Source organism: Anoplolepis gracilipes, chromosome 1 (assembly GCF_047496725.1).
Source record: "Anoplolepis gracilipes chromosome 1, ASM4749672v1, whole genome shotgun sequence".
Classification (NCBI taxonomy): Eukaryota; Metazoa; Arthropoda; class Insecta; order Hymenoptera; family Formicidae; genus Anoplolepis; species Anoplolepis gracilipes.
The window spans coordinates 10,741,160-10,763,966 of record NC_132970.1 but is presented as its reverse complement, the minus strand read 5'-3'; the positions used below and the strand labels follow the sequence as shown (position 1 = coordinate 10,763,966).

Below are 22,807 nucleotides of genomic sequence, written 5' to 3'. Positions count from 1 at the left end.
AGAAGCAAATATATACAAGTGACAATTTTGTAAAATAAAATCAATAATGTATAATGTCTCATATTATTAGAGAGAAAACATTTTGCAATAATTTAAATATTGCAATGTGCACTTATATTTTATTGCTTCTTAATTAAATCCCTCAATTGATAATTGCTTTGAATATAATATCTCAATTCCAACTATGTGGGTTTGCTCAAGATATTTAGCAATTGTGCATATATGTGTCTTACAATTACTAATTATATATGCAGAGTGCTCTGCAGTTATATACTTGTTTTTGCCAGATTCTAAGAAATAAATAATTTTAATATCAAAGAATAATTTTTTTTTAACTTATAAGCCTACAAAGATATTAAATGATACATCATTTGTATTTAATGTTAAAAAGTAAAAAATAGTTACATATATTTATCATCAAATTACTAAGGAGCTAATGACTAATATAATAATAATGAAGCAGCCTGCATATAATAATAATCACGGACAATGATATATTGTTTATATCAAAGCAATTGTGCTGATATAACACATTGTCGTCAAATGATAATAATATCTGAGCCATTAAATATGTTACAAAAAGTAAAAAATAATTACATATAACAATTTATCATCAAATTATTAAAGAGTTAACGACTAATATAATAATAATGAAGGAGCCTGCATATAATAATAATCACGGACAATGATATTGTTTTATATCAAAGCAATTGTATATCAAAGTAATGTATATAACACGTTGTCGTCAAATGATAATAATATCTGAGCCATTAAATATGTTACAAATGATTATTGATTATTAGATTGTGTCAACAATAATACAATCAGAAGCTAATTTATTCTATTTATAACTATCCCACATTATATTCATTTGTAATGTAATTAATAACTTTTCTTCGTATATATTCAGTAATTTTATATAGCAATGATTATACAAATATTTTCTATATAATGAATTATTTTGCATAATTACAGTAGACGACAAAGTGTTACGAAATAATAGACCTCAGATGTCTGTATTGGACAGTTACATTACTACCACTCCATAAGATCCTACACAAACGTGTAAATATTTTTTGTTCCTGCAATAGTGCACCAAAATTTTTAAAAAGCTAATTAAAGCATGACAGTATGATTTGCAATTAATTATAAATATTTTGCATTGTGGATAACAGTGGATGTGTGCTGGTTACATTTAAAAATGAACTTTTACCTTGCTATACAATGTCATTGAACTAATGTGCTCATCCTAGAAAGGGGTAATGAGAGTAATAATATGAGAGTCAATTGTCTTTGATAAGGTATATAATCCGCACCATAGGAAAGGAACATTCACACTACTTGAATTAATAATTGAAAAATAAATCGCTAAATAAAAACATACCGATGGGCTCTTTGGTAATCCAACTCTCTGGCCACACGTTGTCAATAGATTTACTAAACACTCTCTGACGCGGCCCTATTGAAGAGCAAATTTAATTTTACATTTTATATACAAAATTTAATATTTGTACATAATATACATTACATCATATTAATTAATAACTATACCTGTGACATCCAAGGTCTCTTCCATCCTGAAATGGCGCTATTGTCAGCTGGCGACAAAGATAAGGAGCAACGTGGTGAACTAATTAATTTTTCTTCAGCACCTTGACGAATTAACCAACGTCGACCGATTACTGGCGTTTGAGATAAGTCAAATGTGAAGTCCATTGTCCTTCCTATTTATAAAAATAAAGTAAACAATGTCTAAATTATAAATATATAGAGAGCTATATGTAATAAGATTAATACCTCTACATTTTTATGTATATGTGATAATAAATAATGAAAATAATCTTTATTGCATTTCTTTATTATATATATATATATATATATATATATATATATATATATATATATATATATGTATATAGAATAGAGAATATATATATCGAACTTCTTAACTCGATTAAAAAAGCTTTCAAATATATATATTTGAAAAATTGAAATAATCATAAATATAGGAACATAATGTATTTAGAGGAATATAATATAATTTGAGAGACACAGTTTAAATTCTCTCAGAAAAATATTGTATTATATTTTTAATTCATAAAGCGATTATAATTTATCGCTATTGTTATTCTTATCGCAACCTGGGTGTCGTATAATAAATCATCCGTGCCATGCATGCGTCGCAAAAAGGAAAAAAACAAAATTGATAATATATCCAGAAAAAATAAATACATATAAAAATAAAATAAATCATTAATATATAGAAATGTGGACTTACCCGGTAGCTCCTTTTTCGTAAATATCTCTGTATCAGTGAAACTAGGATGTGGTGATGCCAATGAAGAGTCCCAAGATGAACCGTGCATTGACGTCGGTGGTGCTACAAGTGTCGATGATCTTGTCACTACAAGCTTCAAGATTTTAAGCGCTTCTTTCCAGTGAGTGCCCTAAAATATTAGTTTATTGAATTATACAAACAAAATTACACATATCGTAATCGATTATAATGCAACATATTTTTATAATAAGTATTGAATTGATATTCTCGCGCGCGACTATGAAACTAATTAAATATATTTTGTAATTTTACCTCAACATATTTAGAGATCACTCTCAAAAGTTCGGTATTAATGGGTTGTGCAGCCGGAGATGCCAGATCCACGTAATGTAACATGCAATGTATAATACTGAGTACTGACAATGCCACACTGCTCGGACCCTTTTCTAAGACTTCCACAAGGAAAGCAAGCATATTGAAACTAAGATGAGCATACGAATCATAAAGATATTTCACCACGCATTTAGTCCATTGGAAACTTTCTTTGCTGAAAGTACGTCGGCTATATAATGTCATGACTGTACCAAGATTTTCCAATTTCTTTCCTTTTTCTGCGCTTACCTATAAGAAAAAAAAAATAAATAATAAACAGCATAATACAATAATAAATTACACAAATTAATTACTACATTATATATATATATATATATATATGTAATGTAGTAATTAATTACATATCTATGTAATAATTATATACTATGTAATATTTAGTATATTATATAGTATCTAATTACAATATCTTTTATTTGTTAATATAATAAATAAAATATTAATGAACAAAGTCTTACTTGCGCAATATTTTCGGCGCTTCTGATGCAAAGTTCGTTAGCATCTTCATAATTCAATAGCATATACGGTAACAACGATACTACATTCATCGGGAACGCGAGACTTTGCGTAGGATCGACTACTGGTAGATCCAATAAAGGGGTAAATTGAGAGAGCAGTGTAACAACTGGTTCATATGTATTCGGACTGGTGCAGCCTTTCAATAAGAGTGCATGTACACCAGGAAACGATGTCCACCGTAATTGCTGTTGCAATTTTTCAACTTTATCTCTGGCATCCGGTCGGTCAAGCGGGAGTCTGTGTAATACGCGACTAAGAAGTCGCAACGCCAAAAGGAACTCGTGTTCATAATCCGACTCAAGTAGAGATACCGCTAACCAAAATAGTTGTGCTAATATCGTCATCTTGTCGTCTTGCGTTGCGGAGTCGCCTAATAATTTCAGGGACTGTGCTGATCTTGATCTCGACAGATTCGAATTAGGGAATTTATTACCGCCGACTCTGTTGTCAACTTCTGCAATAAGAATATTCTTTGAAAGTCTTTATACTATTATTATTATTTAAACTATAACTAAAATTTAATTTATACCAAATAAAGAAAGTTTACAATGTGATTACTGCAAGAAGCATTATATAATAATAACCTTTCATATCGTTGGCCGCAGAATTCCCACCGCTGGATCTCTTCATGCAGTAACTGACCGAGTAGCTAGTACTTCTTGTATGCCCGCCTTGATTTAAGTGAGAGAATATATGCGGTCCAACTGGATAACCATTTCCTCCACCTGGACTGCGCTTTCCTCCAATTACATTTCCTGACACAGGATCTTTATTGTTTAGATTAGGTGTCGATTTGAAGATCTCTTTCATAAAATCGAGCGGCCTAAAGTCCGATTCGAGCGAATCGACAGCCGCTTCTAGTGTTAGTAACAACTCTGTTACGTATCCCTGATGTACAAAAAAGCACGTATAAAGTATATATGATGTCATGCTTTTGCTCGCATTAAAAATTTAAAATTATGCGTTGAAAATGTTTAACAGTACCTGCATATCCTCGCCTTGTTCGGCGACTGTTTCCACCAGCCTGGATAAGATGTCGGACAACATCCTAGATGTTATAGGAACACGCAATGCACGAAAAACTTGCAAAGATCTTCCCGCGTAGTGTCTGGACGAGCAAGAAAGACCCAATTGCAGCGCCGTTTGCGCCCATCTTTGGCTGACTAATGCATGAGGCAACGAGTCTCTAAAGACGCGTAACACATGTCGTAATAATACTGTGAGTTGTTCGGCACTACGGACCCACCATACTTTGGCAGTCATGTCTTCGTAATTCCATAGCGGTTGATTTGTCCTATTATCATAAAATAATTTTGAATTAAAAATTCTATATTCGACCGTACATAATTAATTATATGTACCTAGATGCTAGAAAATTAATTAAGGATTTAATAACGTCTTGTATTGGCATATTGGGACCCGGTTGAGGGCCGGTCCAATTGTTCGCGTCCTCCGGTGTTACAATGACGGGCGGTACTGTGTTTGTCGCTGTTCCGCTCGAAGTTGGCCAGCTGTTACACACTGCTGATTCTGCAAATTTTTTTTACTTTATTATTTTTATTAATTTTTTATGAAAGTGCAAAATAGAAAAACCTTACCGGATTTATAAAAACATATATATATATATATATATATATATATAAATATCTTACCGTACGCGTGAGAATTCCCATAATCCTTACTGTCATCTGTCAATTGAGTAGCGTGATTCATCGACATTGGCGGAGTCGATGTCGAATTTGATAAAGACGAATGAGTAGGTGTACTGTCCGCAACTGAAGAAGAAGGTAACGGTGGCGGAGGTGGAGGAGGTGGGGGCGGTGGAGGTGCCGGCGAAGACGTAGAAGAATCGAGTGGCATAGGTGGTGGCGGAGGTGGCGGCGGAGGAGGTGGCGGTGGCGGCGGCGAAGAGGGTGGAGGCGGTGAAGACGACGGTGGTGGAGTTGTGGGTGCTGGGATTGATGGAGGACCATACAAATAACTGTCGAATTCCGGATCCATTTCTGTAAAGTTATGCTCCAGTACTGGCAACGCAGGCGTGGATAATCCCAATCCCAATTGCTCCGTCTTGGAGGCGAGGAGCACACGTGCCACGCCAAGGTGATCGCGATGATCACCAAGCACAACTAGTAGATTTAACAGCAGGCAACGACAGTGATCTCGCACCAACGGCCTCGAGTGATCGAGGCCAAGAAAGACTATGTGCAACATCAAGGGGACATGTATGGCCCAATCTAGCTGAATTCCGTCGACGACTACATCAGTAAGTAGCATCACGGCAATATTGCACCTAAGAGTTACGACGAGAGAAAAATTATTAATGTGCATTGCTCAGCAAAGTAAGCGAAAGTATAAGTGTTTGAATTTTACCTGTGGAACCCGCTTATTGGTTGAGAACTGTCAGGCAAATACTCAGTTAAAGGAGCAAAATATCCGCCGTATTCCGGCATCGGTAAAGGATGCGGTTGAGGAATATCGAACTTCTCATCAACACATGGCATTTTGCCATTCACTCCAACGGGTCCGTTACGAGCGGCGTAACATGATTCGTCGGTAGTTAACTAAAAATAAGTTAATTACTTTTGTATTAAATTGTTATATAAAATTAATATCTTTTTGAACTTTCTATACAGTTGAAAAATGAAATCTTTCAATCGTATTAATCCTTTATAATGCTAAGTATCACCAAGTTTTAATTGAATACGTACCTCGGCTTCCGTGGTCGGAGTTGATAGATCGTCTGGAAGAACTGGCGGACCGCTTGCAGTCCTCGTCTTTTCCGCCCTTGGAGTTTGAAACCCCGCGAGTGCTCGCAGCGCAGTATCGGACTTGGAACTATCGAGAAAATACAAATTTCAAGAAACCATATTAAAATCTACATTATCATATATTTTAAGATAATTGTTCTGAAAACATTTTTTTAGAAAGTTATAAAATATTTTGCAGAAACTTAAAATAAGAATTAATCTATGGAATCTCAATAATTTCAATAATAAATTTCAATAGATTTAGCTATTTACCCGGTTTTGACGGGATCTTCTCCGGAATGTCTTTTCGTATGGATGGTGCCTTTCTCGACGCCGAGATCACGGGGAGGATTGGCGGGGTCGGCTGCAGGAGCATCGCTATGTGACGAGGCCTTCCGCATGCTGGTAAGCCGATAAAAGGGTGGCGTTTCCGTCCGTTCAATCAAACAATTTAGAGTCTCAACCGTTTCTAATTCCGTCATCATTTCATCCACGAGACGATCCGGACGAGCCCGCGCCAAATACAATACCACGCGTTTTGCCTGATAAATAATATATATTTCGTCACTATTTCCATCACTTTGCCCAGTCGCAAATAAAATAATCCAAATCGCCAATAAAAATTTCACTTACATATGGCAACAGCTCTTGAGGTGCCATCCCTGAGATGATAATCAAATAACGGATTATAACTTTAAGATTGTTCGGCCAACAACCACACAAAGTTGCCCAGAGTTCCTCTGTCTCTTTAGGATGCTCATCCGAAAACTGCGGTGTAACATTTAATGTGATATATATCACGTTAAATAAAATTTAATTTATGAAGTTGTTTATGCAATTGAAAGTATTTTAAGTACCTTCGCTGTGATATAGAAGAGATTGTTGAGCACCATTTCCGTTGCTTCTGCGCTGCCCCAGCCTTCTCGACGTGTTCCTCCGCGTGTTACGTCACTTGTGTAATACTGTTAAAAAACGTTAACTATTATAAAAAATATGGCACAAGGTAAAATCTTGTAAAATTTTTTTAGATAATGTTTGGATAAAAAATAACCAATAAGCTTTATACAAAGATTTAAATTCTAGCTATGCTACGAAGATTAGTTCATTAAATTTAACGATCTGTTTGCAACATATGACAGAATGGTACTAATATTAATCATTTCCCCATCATGATATTATTACTGCTAACAATTGTGAAAGTATCAAAAAGGTGTGGGTATCGGAAATCGATTACAATAATGCTTGGATGCAAAACGAATGCTCTCGATAACCATTTGAATTATTTCTCTCTTCCTAGACTCCTCCATTTCTATTGATTAAAGCTATTATCAGCATTAATAATCGAACAGTTCAAATGTAAAATAAATGTAATGGATGTATTATGCTCGGTCTCCCTCCCTCTCTCTCTTTATTAAGTTATCTGAATACCTATAGATTTTACTAAAAAATCTAATGCACAATCTACGCCACTTAAGTCGCTTTATCATTTATATTGTTCGCAAGCAAGCTAGAAAAAAGATTAATCATTACTCCGTACTATTGTTTTTTTGACACCTTTTAATCGTACAGGTAGATAAGTAAATTTTTGATAACTTTATTAATGCGTAAAAGTTTTTTAAAAAACTGAAAAATGCAAATATCTTCTTTGATTCTCCTAAATAAAGAATAATAAATTAGAATAGTAAACTAGAATAATAAATTTGAAAAGTAATTTGCTTAAGTCTATTATTTTACGATTATTCGTTGTCGAAAAATTGCTGTTAGAAAAATCACAGACCGAAATAACCCACCAGTATAGAATAAAGATTAAGATCGTTGATAATCGTGCTGATAAAAAGAAATCTTGGAGACGCCGGGTATCGATCCCGGTACTTCTCGCATGCGAAGCGAGCGCTCTACCATTTGAGCTACGTCCCCGATGTTCGACATGATAAAGAGAATGATTACGATCGTCGATGATCTCGTATGATAAACAAAATTATCAAAAAAAGATATCTTGGAGATTAATCTCGATACTTGTCACATACGAAATCTACTATTAGATACCTTTCATGATTACGATGATCAAAAAGATCACTTTATTGATAATTATGTAATATATAAAATGAGATTTTGAATACACATTTTGAATATACATTTTGAATACAGCTTTCCTACAGTTTTTTTGCATGGAAAATGAATATTTTTAATATTAAAAATTTAACTAATCTTAGAAGTCTATAATTAATAAAATTGAGATTATAATTGTTGATAGTTGTAATCACGGTCTTACATACGTATGTATGTAAGACCGTGGTTGTAATACATGCCAAAATTTCATCGTATATTCTTATCAAAATTTCTGTTTATATTTTTAACTATATGTGAATGTACACATGTATATATTTTACTATAAACTTTTATAAATCATTTTTTATATATGATTTTTCTTCACAAAATTTTTATATAGTATATCAATTTGTATATTTTTGTTGTTATCGTGGATACATTTTCATATTTTTAGCAAAATTTCTCTAGTGTTTGTTTCATAAAAATATTCTTTGCAAAAGAATCGACTATATGTTTATCATATTTTATCATTAAATTTCTAGTCATGCATACTATGCGCTATTCATCGCAAATTAATTGCATTGAAATTGGAATGCAACTTTGTTTTTAATCTACTTTAACGACCATTCAACAGTTATTTCTAAAACTATATTCACACACATATACATACATGCATACAATTTCCTCGAAAGCGAATCGACTGTCAAAAAGATTTGAATGCATTTCCAAATTTATGAAATTAATTCGTCTTAATTAAAAATATATATTTACATAGTGCATCTATTACGATTCTTGGATAAAAATCATTGATGTCTAAGATAATAAAATCAATTTTACAGAAGGCAAATGAGAGGAAGTCCTAGATTGAGATAGTATATTTGTTTTGTTGCAAAATATGATTTGCCAAGATAATATTTAAAGTTTTAGCCAGAAATAGATCCACTTATAACTTTCTAAATATTCATTAAGATCAAATACATCGGTGATAACTCATTAATTTTACATGTACGATGCACTAGATGTAATAGTATGAATGTTATGCATGAAAAACTTTTACCGTCATGTCTGAACTTTTTCTCATCAATCAGAATTCAAAATGACTATTAAATTCAAATATGTTACGTATGTGTGTATCTTGTGTACAAAGATGCAAAGCGGCAAGATAAATACTAGGAAATTCTTCTTCCGATTATATCTAAAGCTTCCTTATAAAAAAAGTGGATCACTTATTATATTAAAAAATGGCCATTAAAATCAAATATAACCAGGGGGCGTAGCTCAGATGGTAGAGCGCTCGCTTAGCATGCGAGAGGTACCGGGATCGATACCCGGCGCCTCCAAGATCACTTTTTGGATCCTTTTACTAAAAGTGGATCACGATCACGATTCAAAATGATCCTGTCCACAATCCAGATCACAGGGGGCGTAGCTCAGATGGTAGAGCGCTCGCTTAGCATGCGAGAGGTACCGGGATCGATACCCGGCGCCTCCAACTTTTTGATCCTTTCACTAAAAGTAGATCACTTTTATGAATCTGATCGATCTTGTTATAGAACTATATCATGGGGGGCGTAGCTCAGATGGTAGAGCGCTCGCTTAGCATGCGAGAGGTACCGGGATCGATACCCGGCGCCTCCAAACTTTCCTTTTTGCCCTTTTGTTGAAACTAAATCCTTTATGAGTACAATGTATGCATTCATAACAAGAATTTAATTTATATCAACCGAGTAGAGCACATTTCATCCAAGGAGATTTGAAATCATTTCTCCGGCACCTTATAACACGTGTAATATCTTCTTTCAAATAATAATCTTGTTTTTAAAAGTTGCTATTGTGTTATTTTCTGTGTTTGTTTTTGAATAAAGAGCTGTACTCGCTATGCATCATGGGAAATGTTGTCCAATTAAAAGTTTGTAAGGTTCAGTTATCTCATCACCTTTCTGATAATTGAAATTATATGATTGTTAAAGTATGACAAATTCCAATTCTAGAAAAATGTTGGCTAAAATATATGAATGTTTGTACTGTTTTCTATAGTACTTGTTTTATATATAAATTAACTCTCGAATGATAACATTATAAAATATATAAATATCACTTTCAATGTGGTGATAATCTTTTTCGATCATATTATTGGTTTTTTTAAATATTTCTAATATTTAATTTCAAATTCTAATTTTCCACAATGTTATTATCCCCTTGTCCTTCCCAGAAATGATTATAATAATGAGCTTTATTCACCTGGTAATAACTCAACGGATTAGATGGTGGTGGTACATTAGGATCAACAAGTTCCATGTTATGCAACCAAGGTAGCAAATACTGCAGCAGTAATTGCCGAACTTCTCTTCGGGCTGTTTGAAACCGATGTGTAATTTCTAAAACATATAAATTATGGAGATATTAAACGAAAATCAAATCACATCAATAATGTTATTCTATCTCGACATATTTTCTCTTATTCAACATTAATTGAGGTTACACATATATTGAACTATCATTGACACTGCAAACTCTGTTACTTATGTGAATCAATATTTATCATTATAAATTTATACTATATCTCTCAAATTTTTTCTCATTCTGTTTATTATTTAATAAATAAATTTAATTAAATAAATTCAATTATTGCATTCAAATATATCTATTAACGTGATTGTTCCCGATAATGCGAACAATAATTTAATATTATTGTTCTTACCGAATTTAATTTTTGCTCTTATTATATATCTTTTTTCTTTAATCTGAAATTATTTAAATATATGACGTCATTGTTTTGCCTGAATAAATTTAATGTAAATGACATTATTATTATTATTATTCTCTCTTTCTCTCTCTCTCTCTCTTTTTCTCGCTTTCATTTTGCATTTAATTAACTCGTATGCCGATTATGTGACAGTTAAACATATTTGCAATATTGCTTTTTACGATATTGATATAACGTTCCATTTAAAATAGCAAGAACATTTGTTAATTTCGTCGGCATATATAAATAGCATTACAGAGCATATGTGCAAGCGTAAAATCACATGGAATTATTTTCATGACTGCTTGCAATTATATACAGTTGTTTCAATAATGCCGCCTACTCCTCTCACTGCACTTCTGTATTTCAAAAGTATAAGTATAATTATATAAACAATTAACATCAATATTTTATTCTCTTTTATAATTCTTTTGCCTTCTGTGATATATTTCTCACGGGATGACATTACATCAATACAATAGCTTTATTATTCTGTTTATGATAATTATACAGATATACGTATATAGAGAACTATTCACGATTTCAATAGTTTTCACATATGTTATTAAGATTATCATTTTTCGATTGTGAATAATGTTGTGGAGATTTTAATAGGCTCATTTATTTCTTAAAAAATTTTAAAAACGAGATGTAATTATTCGTTCTTGCGGAAAGGAGGAGGGGGGGAGTCAAATAGCATTTTAATGTACAAAATCTCTAATCTAACCCAAACTTAATTTTAATTTAAAATCAGAAATAACAAAAATCCCCGTCCACACATTTTCTGTCATTATACAGTTCCACATGGATTTCCAATTTTTCATGCGAAAGAGGTCGCACAAACCATCCGGTTTTACTTCATATATATTTCATATATACACACATTCCTATATACACATATATATGGTATCAAAAAATAAAAACAACTTTCAACGAAATGTAACATGAAAACACATAGTCTATATACGATGTCACAGAATTACATATTATTACATATTCATTATATTTTTTCAAAAACTATTTAAGAAACAACGAGCGCCGATTCAAACTTTCACATTACTTCGAATGATGACCTTAACAATATAAGTGAAAATTATTGAAATTGGAAGTGTTCTATATAATTACTAAATTTTTTTTCATATAATATAGATTATATGAAACATAAGTCTGTTTGATCGGAATTAATATCACTTGTAAATTTTCTCTTATATATTAGCTTTTCAGTAATTTCCATCAAATAATTAGCTGTAATCTAACAAATTCATTAGTTTATATACATCCAAATTTCAATTTCCCGTAGTTGAGAAAGAGACTTTATGATTAATACTAGCTTCTGTTTTAAACAAATTATATTCTGTATCTACGTTACATTTATTCTCATTGTTATTGTATGTAATTATCTCGTTTATACATTTTTTATTTTAATTAATTTAAAATTAATTAATTTAAAATATAACTATCGAAAAAATATACAAATGAAAACAAATAAAAGATTTTTCCTTTGAATAGAACTGTTTTTTTCTTGTGCTGCAAACTGTTATTGAGTGCGATATCATAATATAGAATTTCGCGAGATAAAATTGCAATTTCATGTTACATCGTTTCAGAAACAAAATATTCGTCGCTTCAAGTGCAATAAAGCAAACGAATGTAACTAATTTGTCAGAAACGTGTAAGATAGTAATTCATGCAATAGAATTATTTTGGATCATTGTTACACGAATTTCTCTCTCTCTCTCTCTCTTTCTCGCAAACACGTGCGTTGCATCAATCTTTCATTCTTTTTTTAATATTCATAAAATAATCCGTGGCATGAAGGATGCGTGTCATGATGCATCACAAAATTAAAGCGAAGAGTAGCAATTTATTATGTAAACGAAACAACGTTGCAATTTGATGCGTCTTATAATTCATTAAAAGTGGTAATTGTACTTAAAAGGTTAAATTCAAATAAGAAGGGTCACGGTTTCTCTCCATCTTTTATGAGTATGTCGTTCTTGGATTTTATTCAAGAAATCTAATTCCGCGAACAACAATGCAAAGAACATTCTCTAATACTTCCAAAATCTTGTGTTTTGTTATTAATTAAAAATTAAATTTTAAAATTAACTAATAAATTTTAATTTCAAACTCTTCAATCTAATTTTTAAATTAAAAAATTTAAAGTTTTTAAACTTGTAAAAATTCTGGAGCTTACTTTTTTAAGAAATTTTTTGAAAATATGTGAGTATTATTTTCAAAGGCAAGAACATATATACTTTCTTAAGTTCTAAGAAAGAAAGTTAACTCACTCTGCTCAGCATTTACATCATTAAATACGTAACAGCACAAAAAAAACAAAAATATATATTCTTCTTTAATAAAATTTAGCAGTAAATATTATTAATCACAGTCACTGCAGTAAACGTGAAAATCTCTGTATTCGAATTGTAGAGCTATTATATTAATAAATCAATCATTGTTTTATATGACAGATAATTAAAATGCCACGTGTTCAATAGATGCGATCTTTCAACTCCATCAATCAAAAATTTATATCTTTTTTCTTTATAAATTTTTCTGGTATATCATACAAATATTATTTAATTTATTTTTGTGTACAATTTTGTATTACAAATAATTGTACATTGTGCGTTTTATATATTATAATATTAAACAAACTTTCAAGACATTCTTCCGTTGATGCGCTACTCTAACAATGAGTTATAAAATATAATTTGATGCAAATTTCTCCACAGGCGTTAAACAGATCAGTGATAATTCAATGTTTATATGATTTATGCAACACGCCTCTGAAACGATAATAATCGATCAGAGCATGTGAAAATTGTTATATAATTAGCATTCTTTATTGCATTCGCATAATTATCTATGCAAATATCTATAATTTTATTAAGATTGCATGATGCCATATGAATAATTTGTAACTTTCTATGATAATAAAAGTAAATTATTCTCTATTTCTTTGAGTAACTCAACTGCATCACGTTATTTACAATGCAAAATAAATTGCATTGTTTTCAATGCAAATTCTTTTTCATATGTCAAACCTTTTAAAAAACAACAATTTTTTATCATAACATAAAGTATTTTATATTCTATAAATGTATAAATTATACCCAAGCTAATTTTTAATTCGATTTAAATAATCTTTATTTTTCATATATATATATATATATTTTTATATAGATACATTCATAAAATTTTGTGTATTTATTAAAATTATAACAATAAAATTGCTATATATATGTAAAAAAGTATTGTAATTTTAAATTATTTACAAAAGAGATTCTCTTTGAATGTTTTTTTAAATATTTATAGTTTTTAATGTTATTAAGCTTTTGATGAAATGAAGTAAGTGAGTGTTATAAACACGCTATTTTTTACAGAAATAATATCAGCTTAGAGAGAAAGAATTGTAGGATTCTTATGCAATGCGTGTGTCTAATAACTTATGATTAACACGTTCTTTATTATAATTTTTATTTCATTGTTTCTAAAACATGTTTTCGCGCGTTATAATGATATATTAAATAAATAAAATAAAATTATACATGTATCCCAAAAATTTAAATACTAGAAAAAAAAACAAGATTTAATCACGACTAAATGATTGTAGATCACACACAAAACTTCTTTAAAATTGAAGCGTTTAAAGCATATTTCATACGCCATAGACTGGAAAGTTTTTAATTATATATTGTACATAGTGATTGTAGATTGACAAATGATTGTAGATCACACACAAAACTTCTTTAAAATTGAAGCGTTTAAAGCATATTTCATACGCCATAGACTGGAAAGTTTTTAATTATATATTGTACATAGTCTATGTCATATACTGGACTAATTTAAAATATATTAGACGCAGCATGATATTAGAATTATAGAAGAATGATAATGAAGCGATGTTTAACTACATTTTGCATTTTGTGGAATCAATCAACACGAGTAAATATGAAGAACTGTAATTAACTATATCAAATATGCATATAAGTGATAAAAAATATTAAATCTAAAAAAATAATAAAATTAATTCTCTTTTATTTAAAAAAGGTACTCAAAAATTAATAATGGAAACTATTTAATATTTTAATTATAAAAAACAGTAACTTTTTAAAAATGATTCAGTTATTACATTTTCATGAAACTATATTAGGTATATTACAAAATAAATTTTTGAAATTAGGGTTGAAATTTATTAATAAAATAAAAAAGTTAATAATATATTTATAAAAAAATGCAGAAATTCCACTTACCGCTAAACATCGGCATCGTCAGCTCTGGATGTAACTGAGCCAATTGTCGTGAAAGATACATTTGATTACGGCAATAAGTGGTCGATAAGAGGACATCTAATGTGCCACCTCTAATTGTGCCACCAGAGGAAATTTCACCTGCGGGATTACTTTGTTGACCTGGCCCGGAAGTTACAGTTGCAGTGGAGCTGGCAAGAGGGTCATTGTGTCCTGTTACAAAATGTATAATATTAAGAATTTTGAAATCGATAATATTTCTCTCTTTATTAATAACTAACAGAATTGGCAAATTGATATTTACATCATTTATGTTAATAGCAAATTAGATTGATATTTATAACATATACATATAGTACATGATTTTTTTGTCTCAAAACACATATTATAATTATATGTCTATTTTATAAAAAATATTTTATATCAATAAATAACTTTTTCTCCGGCAAAAATCAAATACATATCTTTACAAAAAAAAGAATTTTTCGGACTTTTTATGTTACTGTATTTTCTGTATCAGATTCTTTTTCAACAAGATTCAATGTACCTAATATAAGTACAATATAAAAAGTATAAAAATATATATATGTGTGGGTGTATGCGTGATATGTATAACATTTTCATACACGCACGCACACACATATCTCTATTTAAGAGTATGATTTCAAACTCAGTAGATAAAATCAATGTAAAATGCATGTTTTATATAATAATTTGTCTAGTTTTTGATTAACAAACTCTCTATGTAAAATGAGAAAAATAACGTTTTCTAGAGAAATATAAACGCAATTATATAATGTATTAAAGATCTTTATCAGCATAATAAACGAAATATGGACACAATTCTTTATGCATAAATATTGCAAATTATATTAAAAATTATATTAAAAATTAACTTTTATTTTACAGCATATACATTCAAGTTTGATTACTGCATGATCTGTTCGCGTGCAAAATATTATTATAGTAAAATACATATTATATATCAATTAGATAAAAAAAAGAGACCAAATGCTTACTCGAAGTTTCTGAAAATAAATAATTATGTACACAGAGAGAACGATTTGTTTGGATTTATTTATTTCATTCAAACAACATTATGTCATATGAAACATTATTTTTGACTGAAAAAAGTATTATTTCGTTGAATTAAACAATATTATATGATACATATTTATTTTAAAAATCCAATAATCTTATTAGTTTCTTAAAGTAAATAGCTTTTTTCAACTATTTCAAGCATCAATTTTATTAAATCTAAAGAAATTTTTCTCTCTGTGTATTATTAAAATATTTTTATCATGCAAGAAAAGGAGATCAATTTGAAGCAAGAGGTTTTTTTTCGTGATATGACAGAATAACATGCGCTGCGAAGAGCCGGGAATTTATATATTAGTTTGATGCGCAGAAGCTAGAATGCTGGATGCACCAAGCTTTATCAGGAATGGATGTGTCGGGCACCTAGCAGAAATAGCTGAGACAGCATTCGGATACATTCTCTAAAAGTGCATATAGTGCCCGAAAAAATAAATGTTTCAAGTATTAAATTATTCCATTGTAAAACTCTTAATATCATAATTCGTTGCTTTTTTAAAAAAATAAAAGTATAGTGAAAGATATTGTGATTATTATGTAATTCACTTGATCATTTATATTTATATAATGTTAATAAATGATTGTGTTATTAAATTAAAGTGTCACAAATATCTGCAATAAAAAATTTATTATTTCAGTGACTGACTGATAATCTTGTACCGGCACTGAACATGACACGTGTTGCGCGTTTAAGAGGTTTTTTTTTAAATATTTGCGAAACATTAGATCTGTGTATAATACGTAAGATTTAGATATATTAAAACATTCGAAAGTGTTTAGCACATCGCGGTTAAAAGCAGCTTTCAAAATAGTGTCATAAATTGTGTCTACAGAAACTGGATAGTAGCCCAATAAATGGTTTGCATCTGGCACATTTCGCAAATAAACCATTGATCCATTTATTGAAACTCAATAAACAGGTATGCTTCAATTTTTGATATCTAAGAGTTTGATGAGCATTTCCAATTGACAATGAGTGAAATAAAAAAAAGAAACTAAAAAGAATTCACATATTATGCAATACTTATAAAAAAAAATATAAAACATATATATATATATATATATATATATATATATATATATATATATATATATATAAGGACAGATAGATTGACTGAAGATATTTAATGTAAATTAATATTTAATAATTAATTATTTTATTATAGTACTACTAATTATTTTAATATAGTACTACTAACTATTTTATTATAGTACTACAAATTCCTGCATAATTATTTTTTTATAATTACTTCAATGAGAGCAAATTTTTTATCTTTCTGTATAAAAAATTTCTATTCTGTCAAACTGATTTATGTCGAAGTTTTATTTTTATATCACATTTTCAATTAAATGTAGAACTTAAAATTGAAACTAGTTGTAAGAAAAAATATAAATATTTGAAACTGAATTTCTCCGTATAAACAGTTTTTAACGAGTATTCTCGAGAGAATTAACCATTTCATTACCTTTATCAAATATTAATATATATCAAGAATAGTCTCCTACATTAATATGCACAATTATGTGCATTTAACGAGTATTATAGCTTGTGCTATTATTGTTATTATAACTCGTGCTATTGTTATTATTGGTATTATAACTCGAGTGCCATTATAATTCGCAAAAAACATACGTCAAAGTTAACGGCAAACTATATCGGATTTTCAGTGTTGCAGCATAGATAAGAATTTTTTTCATGTAGTTATTATCGTAGTGTAAAGTGATTCTTAGTTAGTTTAACTTAGAATTTATCGTTGAAAAGGTAACGTATCAAAAACATTTACCGAGTAATAAAAATTTTTTCTTGTCAGTTTAATGATGATAAAGTGTTATCTTAACCAATATCAAAGTATTCATTTAATTATAATGACTTGAATTAATAGTAAGTTAGTATAGCTACTGTGTGTTAAATATTTCCATGTGCGCGTGATAAGCGCTTTGTTTCCTTGTAGACTTATGCTTTAAAGTAAACACTGATACTGCATTTTATAATACATGAAAACACATTTATTTGATAAAATCATTGAATAATTGAGAAATCTATAGGGAATACCACATGTCGCTTGCATTTTTTTATATTAAGAATTAAATTAAAAATTAAAATGCAGACGCATACATATGAGGATACTTGAGAATTAATCAATTACAACTTTGACAGTTACAATACAAAATTAATTCCATTAAAATCTATTGAAAAGCAATTCAAATAGAAATACTCTAAATTAATTATAAAATATAAATCTAATAAAATATAATTTTTATCTCTATTCAAAATATGAAAATTATTTATCTAAAAAAAACTCTGATTTTAAATGTCCTTGTAATTATGTGAGGTTTCGAAACGTGACTGCTCATTTAGTTTCTAAATTCAGTCTAAATCTCGATGGCTTATAATTAGAGTAAGTGCGTTTGAAATCCATATTCTATATTTCTCTCTCTCTCTCTCTCTCTCTCTCTCTCTCTCTCTCTTTCTCTTTCGATATAAAATACTAATGCTCTTGCAGGTCATCGTGCATGACGCAAGTTGTTATGCTCAGCGTGGTTTTGCTACATTCTGCTTCTCTTCTCATTGATGACGACAATTGCAGACAAGTTAAAATTGACACGCGAGGATGGTCGTTGGAAACAAAAGTACAGTAATAGAAGAAGACGCGACTAACATGATCCTACAGGACATCCAACGGTATTACACGCCGGTTCTCGTACATTTGGGTCTACTGGGCAACTGTCTATCCGTATGCGTATTCTTCGGTACGAAGTTACGCTATTTCTCATCCAGTATTTATTTGGGTGCGTTGGCGATAAGCGACATCATCTTCCTGGTGACAATCTTTGTAGTCTGGCTCACTATGGTGCAAGTAGATCTGTTCAATCGGTGGGGCTTCTGCCAGTTCTTCATTTACCTCAGTACTCTCTGCAGTTTCCTTAGCGTGTGGCTCGTAGTGGCGTTCACCGTCGAAAGGTACGTGGCAGTCAGATGGCCACTTCGTCGTCAGTCTTTATGTACGGTCGCCCGAGCGAAGACCGCAGTGATCAGCCTGACAGTATTAGCGATTCCGGTGTGCAGTCCCGTAGTTCTGTTCTCTACATCCAATGAGAACACGACTGGCTGTGATTTGGACAATGAATGGGAATCCTGGGCAAATGTCTACAATACCTTCGACACAATCATGACGTTCGCCTTGCCTTTAACCATGATAGTGATCTTTAATACTCTGATAGCGCGCAATATTTACAAACTTGATCATGTCCGACGAACTTTGACTATAGAATCCAATGCTTCCAATGATAAAGCTCAGACTCTTCGAGATAGAATGCCGCAGACTAAGGTTACGAAAATGCTTCTGCTCGTTTCGAGCACATTCTTCTGTCTCAATATGCCATCGTTCGTCCTCAGAGTGATCGCTTTTCTTTATGTACGTATCTACATTTAATATGTTAAATCGATCGATATAATATCAATCATCACATATATATCTACCATTAATACTTTATTAAATCACAGTTTATATAATAATTGTATTATATCTAGTATAGATTTTGATTTGCACTGTTAATTTATATATTGAATTATACTTTTTTGATATAATTTTTAATATTTTACAGTACTAATAATTATTATATCTGTTAAACTTAGGAACATCACAAATCACCAACATGGCTCATTCCGGCGCAACAAATGTGCAATTTATTATTCAACACGAGTTTTGGAATAAATTTTGTTTTTTATTGCGCAAGCGGACAGAATTTTCGCAGAGCGATGATCCGCATGTTTAAACGTTCAAATGTTAGGAGAAATGGAACTCTTATGCAGATGACGAGCAATGGAAAGCAGTATGGTAAATAATAATATAACGATAAGATAACAACGACAAATATAGATGCATGAATATTACATTAATCGAGAAATATATTCGCTCCTTTTTTTCTACAAAGCGAACTAGATTTGCAATCAATTTGAAAGAAGTTTTGTATTTTTTATCAGTTTCAGAATTCACACGTAGATGCAATTCGACGAAACAATCGCACTTTGACAATTCACAACAAAAAAATTGTCAGAAAACGCAAAAGCTTTCAATAAATAGAAGATTATGATACAGTGAAAAAATCGTTTCATTATAATTAACCGAATAAACTATGTGTTAAAAGTGGATGGTTAAAAACTGATATATTATAGTGCACACGGAAGAACAAGTTACTTACCAGCCTCAAGTTCTGTAGCTGAAAGAGGACCTACGTTTCCGAAAAAGCGTTGATCCAACAGTTGAAGAAGTTGAAGCGCCGCATCGTGGACCGGAGCACGAGGACATCCTGTATTCATCAATGTGACATTAATGACGCTGGTGTAGTGATCGCAAGGATATTCTCTGAAAAAGACAAAATTATAAACATTCTTAATGTTTACGAGTCTTATTACTACATCGCGATATTATATCAGCGCTTCCATTGATACAGAAATATGCGTCTTATAGTATTTACTCGCTATATGTATATATCATATTTTCCCCTACTCAATAAAAACGTGATTTTATATGATATATTGATATCTAAGATATATACATTTTTAAATTTATGCGTACCTGGCGCTGAAAATTGTTGCCAAAGCGAGAAAGCAGCCGTCGGCTACTTGCGGAGCGCCAGTATAACATCGATCCACTACCCAATCCAAAAGTGTACCAATATCAGGATTTCCCTCGAGCAACAATACAACGGTTTCACGTGCGAGTGCATAAATCTGCAACAGAGGTATGACATTAGACAAAATATAGGATATCTTAATTCAGCCGGCAATGAATTCAATATGTAATACGTATACTATTAATTAGTTTTATATATATAATTTTAAATATTAAGATGATGACAGAAAATAACGTTTACAGATAAAAATTTATACGAGAGAGAAATAATTAATTTACCTTTTCATCTTTACTGGCTAGTAATGAATCCAACCATTGATATAAAATGGCGCCTTCTTCTGAAAGTGATTGCGGATTAAAGCATGATCCACAGCAAAGTAATCCGCTCATAGCTTGCAAGGCTGAGAGTTGCAATTCTGTACAAGATTTTTCCTCCTCTTGCATAGATGACGTGCTTGTAAGCGGTTTACCATAAACACCTGCCCAACTGGCAAAGAGCATAAATAAATTTCTTCTCAAGTCCCTCTTCAATAAGGTGTAACATGTCTCCACTAAAAAAACAAAAAATGAACAAAATAATAAATTACTCAAGACATTATTTTATTTCAAAATTCAGAATTATTCAAATAAAATTACTTACGTGAAAAACTCTTAATCATTTTCCTGATGAAGTTACAAAAGTGCAATTTAATATCTCGTACAGCAGGTGCTTCCTTATCGGTCTCGTTTTCTAAATAAATGCGCGCACCATCTATGTATTCGACAAATGTAGGATGTAAGGATTGTGTCTCACGATCTAAAACCGCTGGGCTGAAAAAAGATTACGGTGATTTTTTTAAAACTTGTTCATAGAGTGCAAACAAATAAACAGAGGAAAAAATATATATATAAGATTGTATAACTCACCAAATACCGAACGTTCCGTATTCGGCAATTAATTCCAGTACTCTTACTAGCTGCAGTCTCAAAGCATCGCGCCTTCTTCGCCGCCTCATATTTTCCTGTTTCCGATCTACCGCTTCCCGAATATAAGGAACCAATTCTTCCATCAAGTCTCTGTCATGAACATAAAATCGAAAAATGTTTTACAATTTATTCTAACTCTTAGAGAATTTTTTAAATGAGGACGTGCTTACTTTAAAGCATCGGCATTCACTTTTCCAATTGCCTGCACCGCAGCATCCCTGACGTCGGCGGCCTCACATCTTAGTAAAGGTACAGTCAGCTTGTACAAGGCTGCCGGGCTCGCGTTTGTGCCCGGTGATTTGTTATCACCGCGTTCCGCGGATAAACTGTCCGGCGAAGAGCTACGGAAACAATATTACTATGTTTTATCATTTCCAAGTTTGTTACATTAACTTTCTATTATACAGTTTGTAGATTAATAATTTTTTGTGTGCGCAAAATATCCGCCAGAGTTTAATTTTGAAAAAAAAAAGCGATCGGGAACGGTCGTGAGGCTAGGTAAGGGTGGCGATACATAAGTTCGCGCGGAAAGAATTGTTAGGCCGGTAAGAAAGCTCGAGCACGAAGCTGAAAGTTCAATAGAAAAAAAAATATCAAACTGTATTGCGTTATATAAAAGAGTAAGAAAATAGACAAAGATTCAACAGTGGAAGATATAGAGTGCGATTACCAACGACCGTTCAAATCCCGGGTGACATCGAAGGAAGCGTGGTCGTTTTTGTTCGCGATTATTAATCTCTCAGGCTCACCTGGTACGCTTGTGACGAGTGTAGATGCCGGAAATGGACGGTACAGAGAACCGACCCGGCAGGGTCTGCGCCCCGCCGAGATTCTCCAGGCTCTGACTCAACTCCTTACTCATGCACAACACACCAAACTCCACCGTATGCTGACCACTAGAGTATGCAATACAGTGTACCACCAATGCTCCTTGTATCAGACATTATTTACTACTCAGAGAGTCTACTACTCTAATATCCCAGAGAGGGAGGGAAAAATGTACATGTACGAGACATAGAACGATAGGAGACAGCATGCGAGAGAGATGTAGTGTTGCGAAAAATAAAGCGAAGTGTGTATATATGCATAGAGGAAAAGGACAGAGCAGATATGGATCCCGCTCC

The 22,807-nt window shown here is 31.4% G+C and overlaps 2 protein-coding genes and 4 non-coding genes across 8 annotated transcripts in view; 4 read left to right on the top strand and 2 right to left on the bottom strand.

Annotated features, from left to right (window-relative positions):
• Positions 1-22,807, bottom strand: part of Fry (microtubule binding protein furry) — a 31,591-nt gene that overhangs the window by 3,114 nt on the left and 5,670 nt on the right. For 2 of the 3 annotated variants that reach the window (XM_072903178.1, XM_072903188.1), the window contains exons 14-36: positions 22,433-22,579; positions 21,854-22,024; positions 21,624-21,773; positions 21,358-21,527; positions 20,997-21,268; positions 20,661-20,815; positions 20,284-20,447; positions 14,989-15,198; positions 10,225-10,361; positions 6,792-6,896; positions 6,568-6,702; positions 6,208-6,476; positions 5,896-6,022; positions 5,558-5,748; positions 4,840-5,477; positions 4,549-4,717; positions 4,172-4,481; positions 3,772-4,075; positions 3,127-3,641; positions 2,591-2,899; positions 2,279-2,447; positions 1,552-1,724; positions 1,385-1,459 (exon numbers count right to left, since the gene is read on the bottom strand). In XM_072903178.1, coding sequence (XP_072759279.1) covers positions 1,385-1,459; positions 1,552-1,724; positions 2,279-2,447; positions 2,591-2,899; positions 3,127-3,641; positions 3,772-4,075; positions 4,172-4,481; positions 4,549-4,717; positions 4,840-5,477; positions 5,558-5,748; positions 5,896-6,022; positions 6,208-6,476; positions 6,568-6,702; positions 6,792-6,896; positions 10,225-10,361; positions 14,989-15,198; positions 20,284-20,447; positions 20,661-20,815; positions 20,997-21,268; positions 21,358-21,527; positions 21,624-21,773; positions 21,854-22,024; positions 22,433-22,579 — 5,065 coding nt within the window. The remainder of the gene's footprint in view (positions 1-1,384; positions 1,460-1,551; positions 1,725-2,278; positions 2,448-2,590; positions 2,900-3,126; positions 3,642-3,771; positions 4,076-4,171; positions 4,482-4,548; positions 4,718-4,839; positions 5,478-5,557; positions 5,749-5,895; positions 6,023-6,207; positions 6,477-6,567; positions 6,703-6,791; positions 6,897-10,224; positions 10,362-14,988; positions 15,199-20,283; positions 20,448-20,660; positions 20,816-20,996; positions 21,269-21,357; positions 21,528-21,623; positions 21,774-21,853; positions 22,025-22,432; positions 22,580-22,807) is intronic. The other variant, XM_072903198.1, reaches the window with a different exon arrangement.
• Positions 7,779-7,851, bottom strand: Trnaa-cgc (transfer RNA alanine (anticodon CGC)). The gene has a single exon. It is a non-coding gene; the product is annotated as a tRNA-Ala (tRNA).
• Positions 9,251-9,323, top strand: Trnaa-agc (transfer RNA alanine (anticodon AGC)). The gene has a single exon. It is a non-coding gene; the product is annotated as a tRNA-Ala (tRNA).
• Trnaa-agc (transfer RNA alanine (anticodon AGC)) lies at positions 9,403-9,475 on the top strand. Its single transcript has one exon. It is a non-coding gene; the product is annotated as a tRNA-Ala (tRNA).
• On the top strand, positions 9,549-9,621 carry Trnaa-agc (transfer RNA alanine (anticodon AGC)). Its single transcript has one exon. It is a non-coding gene; the product is annotated as a tRNA-Ala (tRNA).
• On the top strand, positions 16,406-21,528 carry LOC140671703 (growth hormone secretagogue receptor type 1-like). Its single transcript, XM_072903248.1, has 5 exons — positions 16,406-17,000; positions 18,585-19,496; positions 19,718-19,919; positions 20,066-20,826; positions 20,961-21,528. The coding sequence occupies exons 2-4, from the start codon at positions 18,693-18,695 to the stop codon at positions 20,173-20,175; spliced, it is 1,116 nt and encodes a 371-aa protein (XP_072759349.1). The 5' UTR covers positions 16,406-17,000; positions 18,585-18,692; the 3' UTR covers positions 20,176-20,826; positions 20,961-21,528.

Bases quoted from the DNA above. Each gene is read 5' to 3' on its own strand.
- LOC140671703 (XM_072903248.1), top strand. From the start codon at position 18,693: ATGGTCGTTGGAAACAAAAGTACAGTAATAGAAGAAGACGCGACTAAC. The intron at 19,497-19,717 runs GTACGTATCTAC...TGTTAAACTTAG, and splicing joins GAGTGATCGCTTTTCTTTAT to GAACATCACAAATCACCAAC. The intron at 19,920-20,065 runs GTAAATAATAAT...ATTTTTTATCAG, and splicing joins GAGCAATGGAAAGCAGTATG to TTTCAGAATTCACACGTAGA.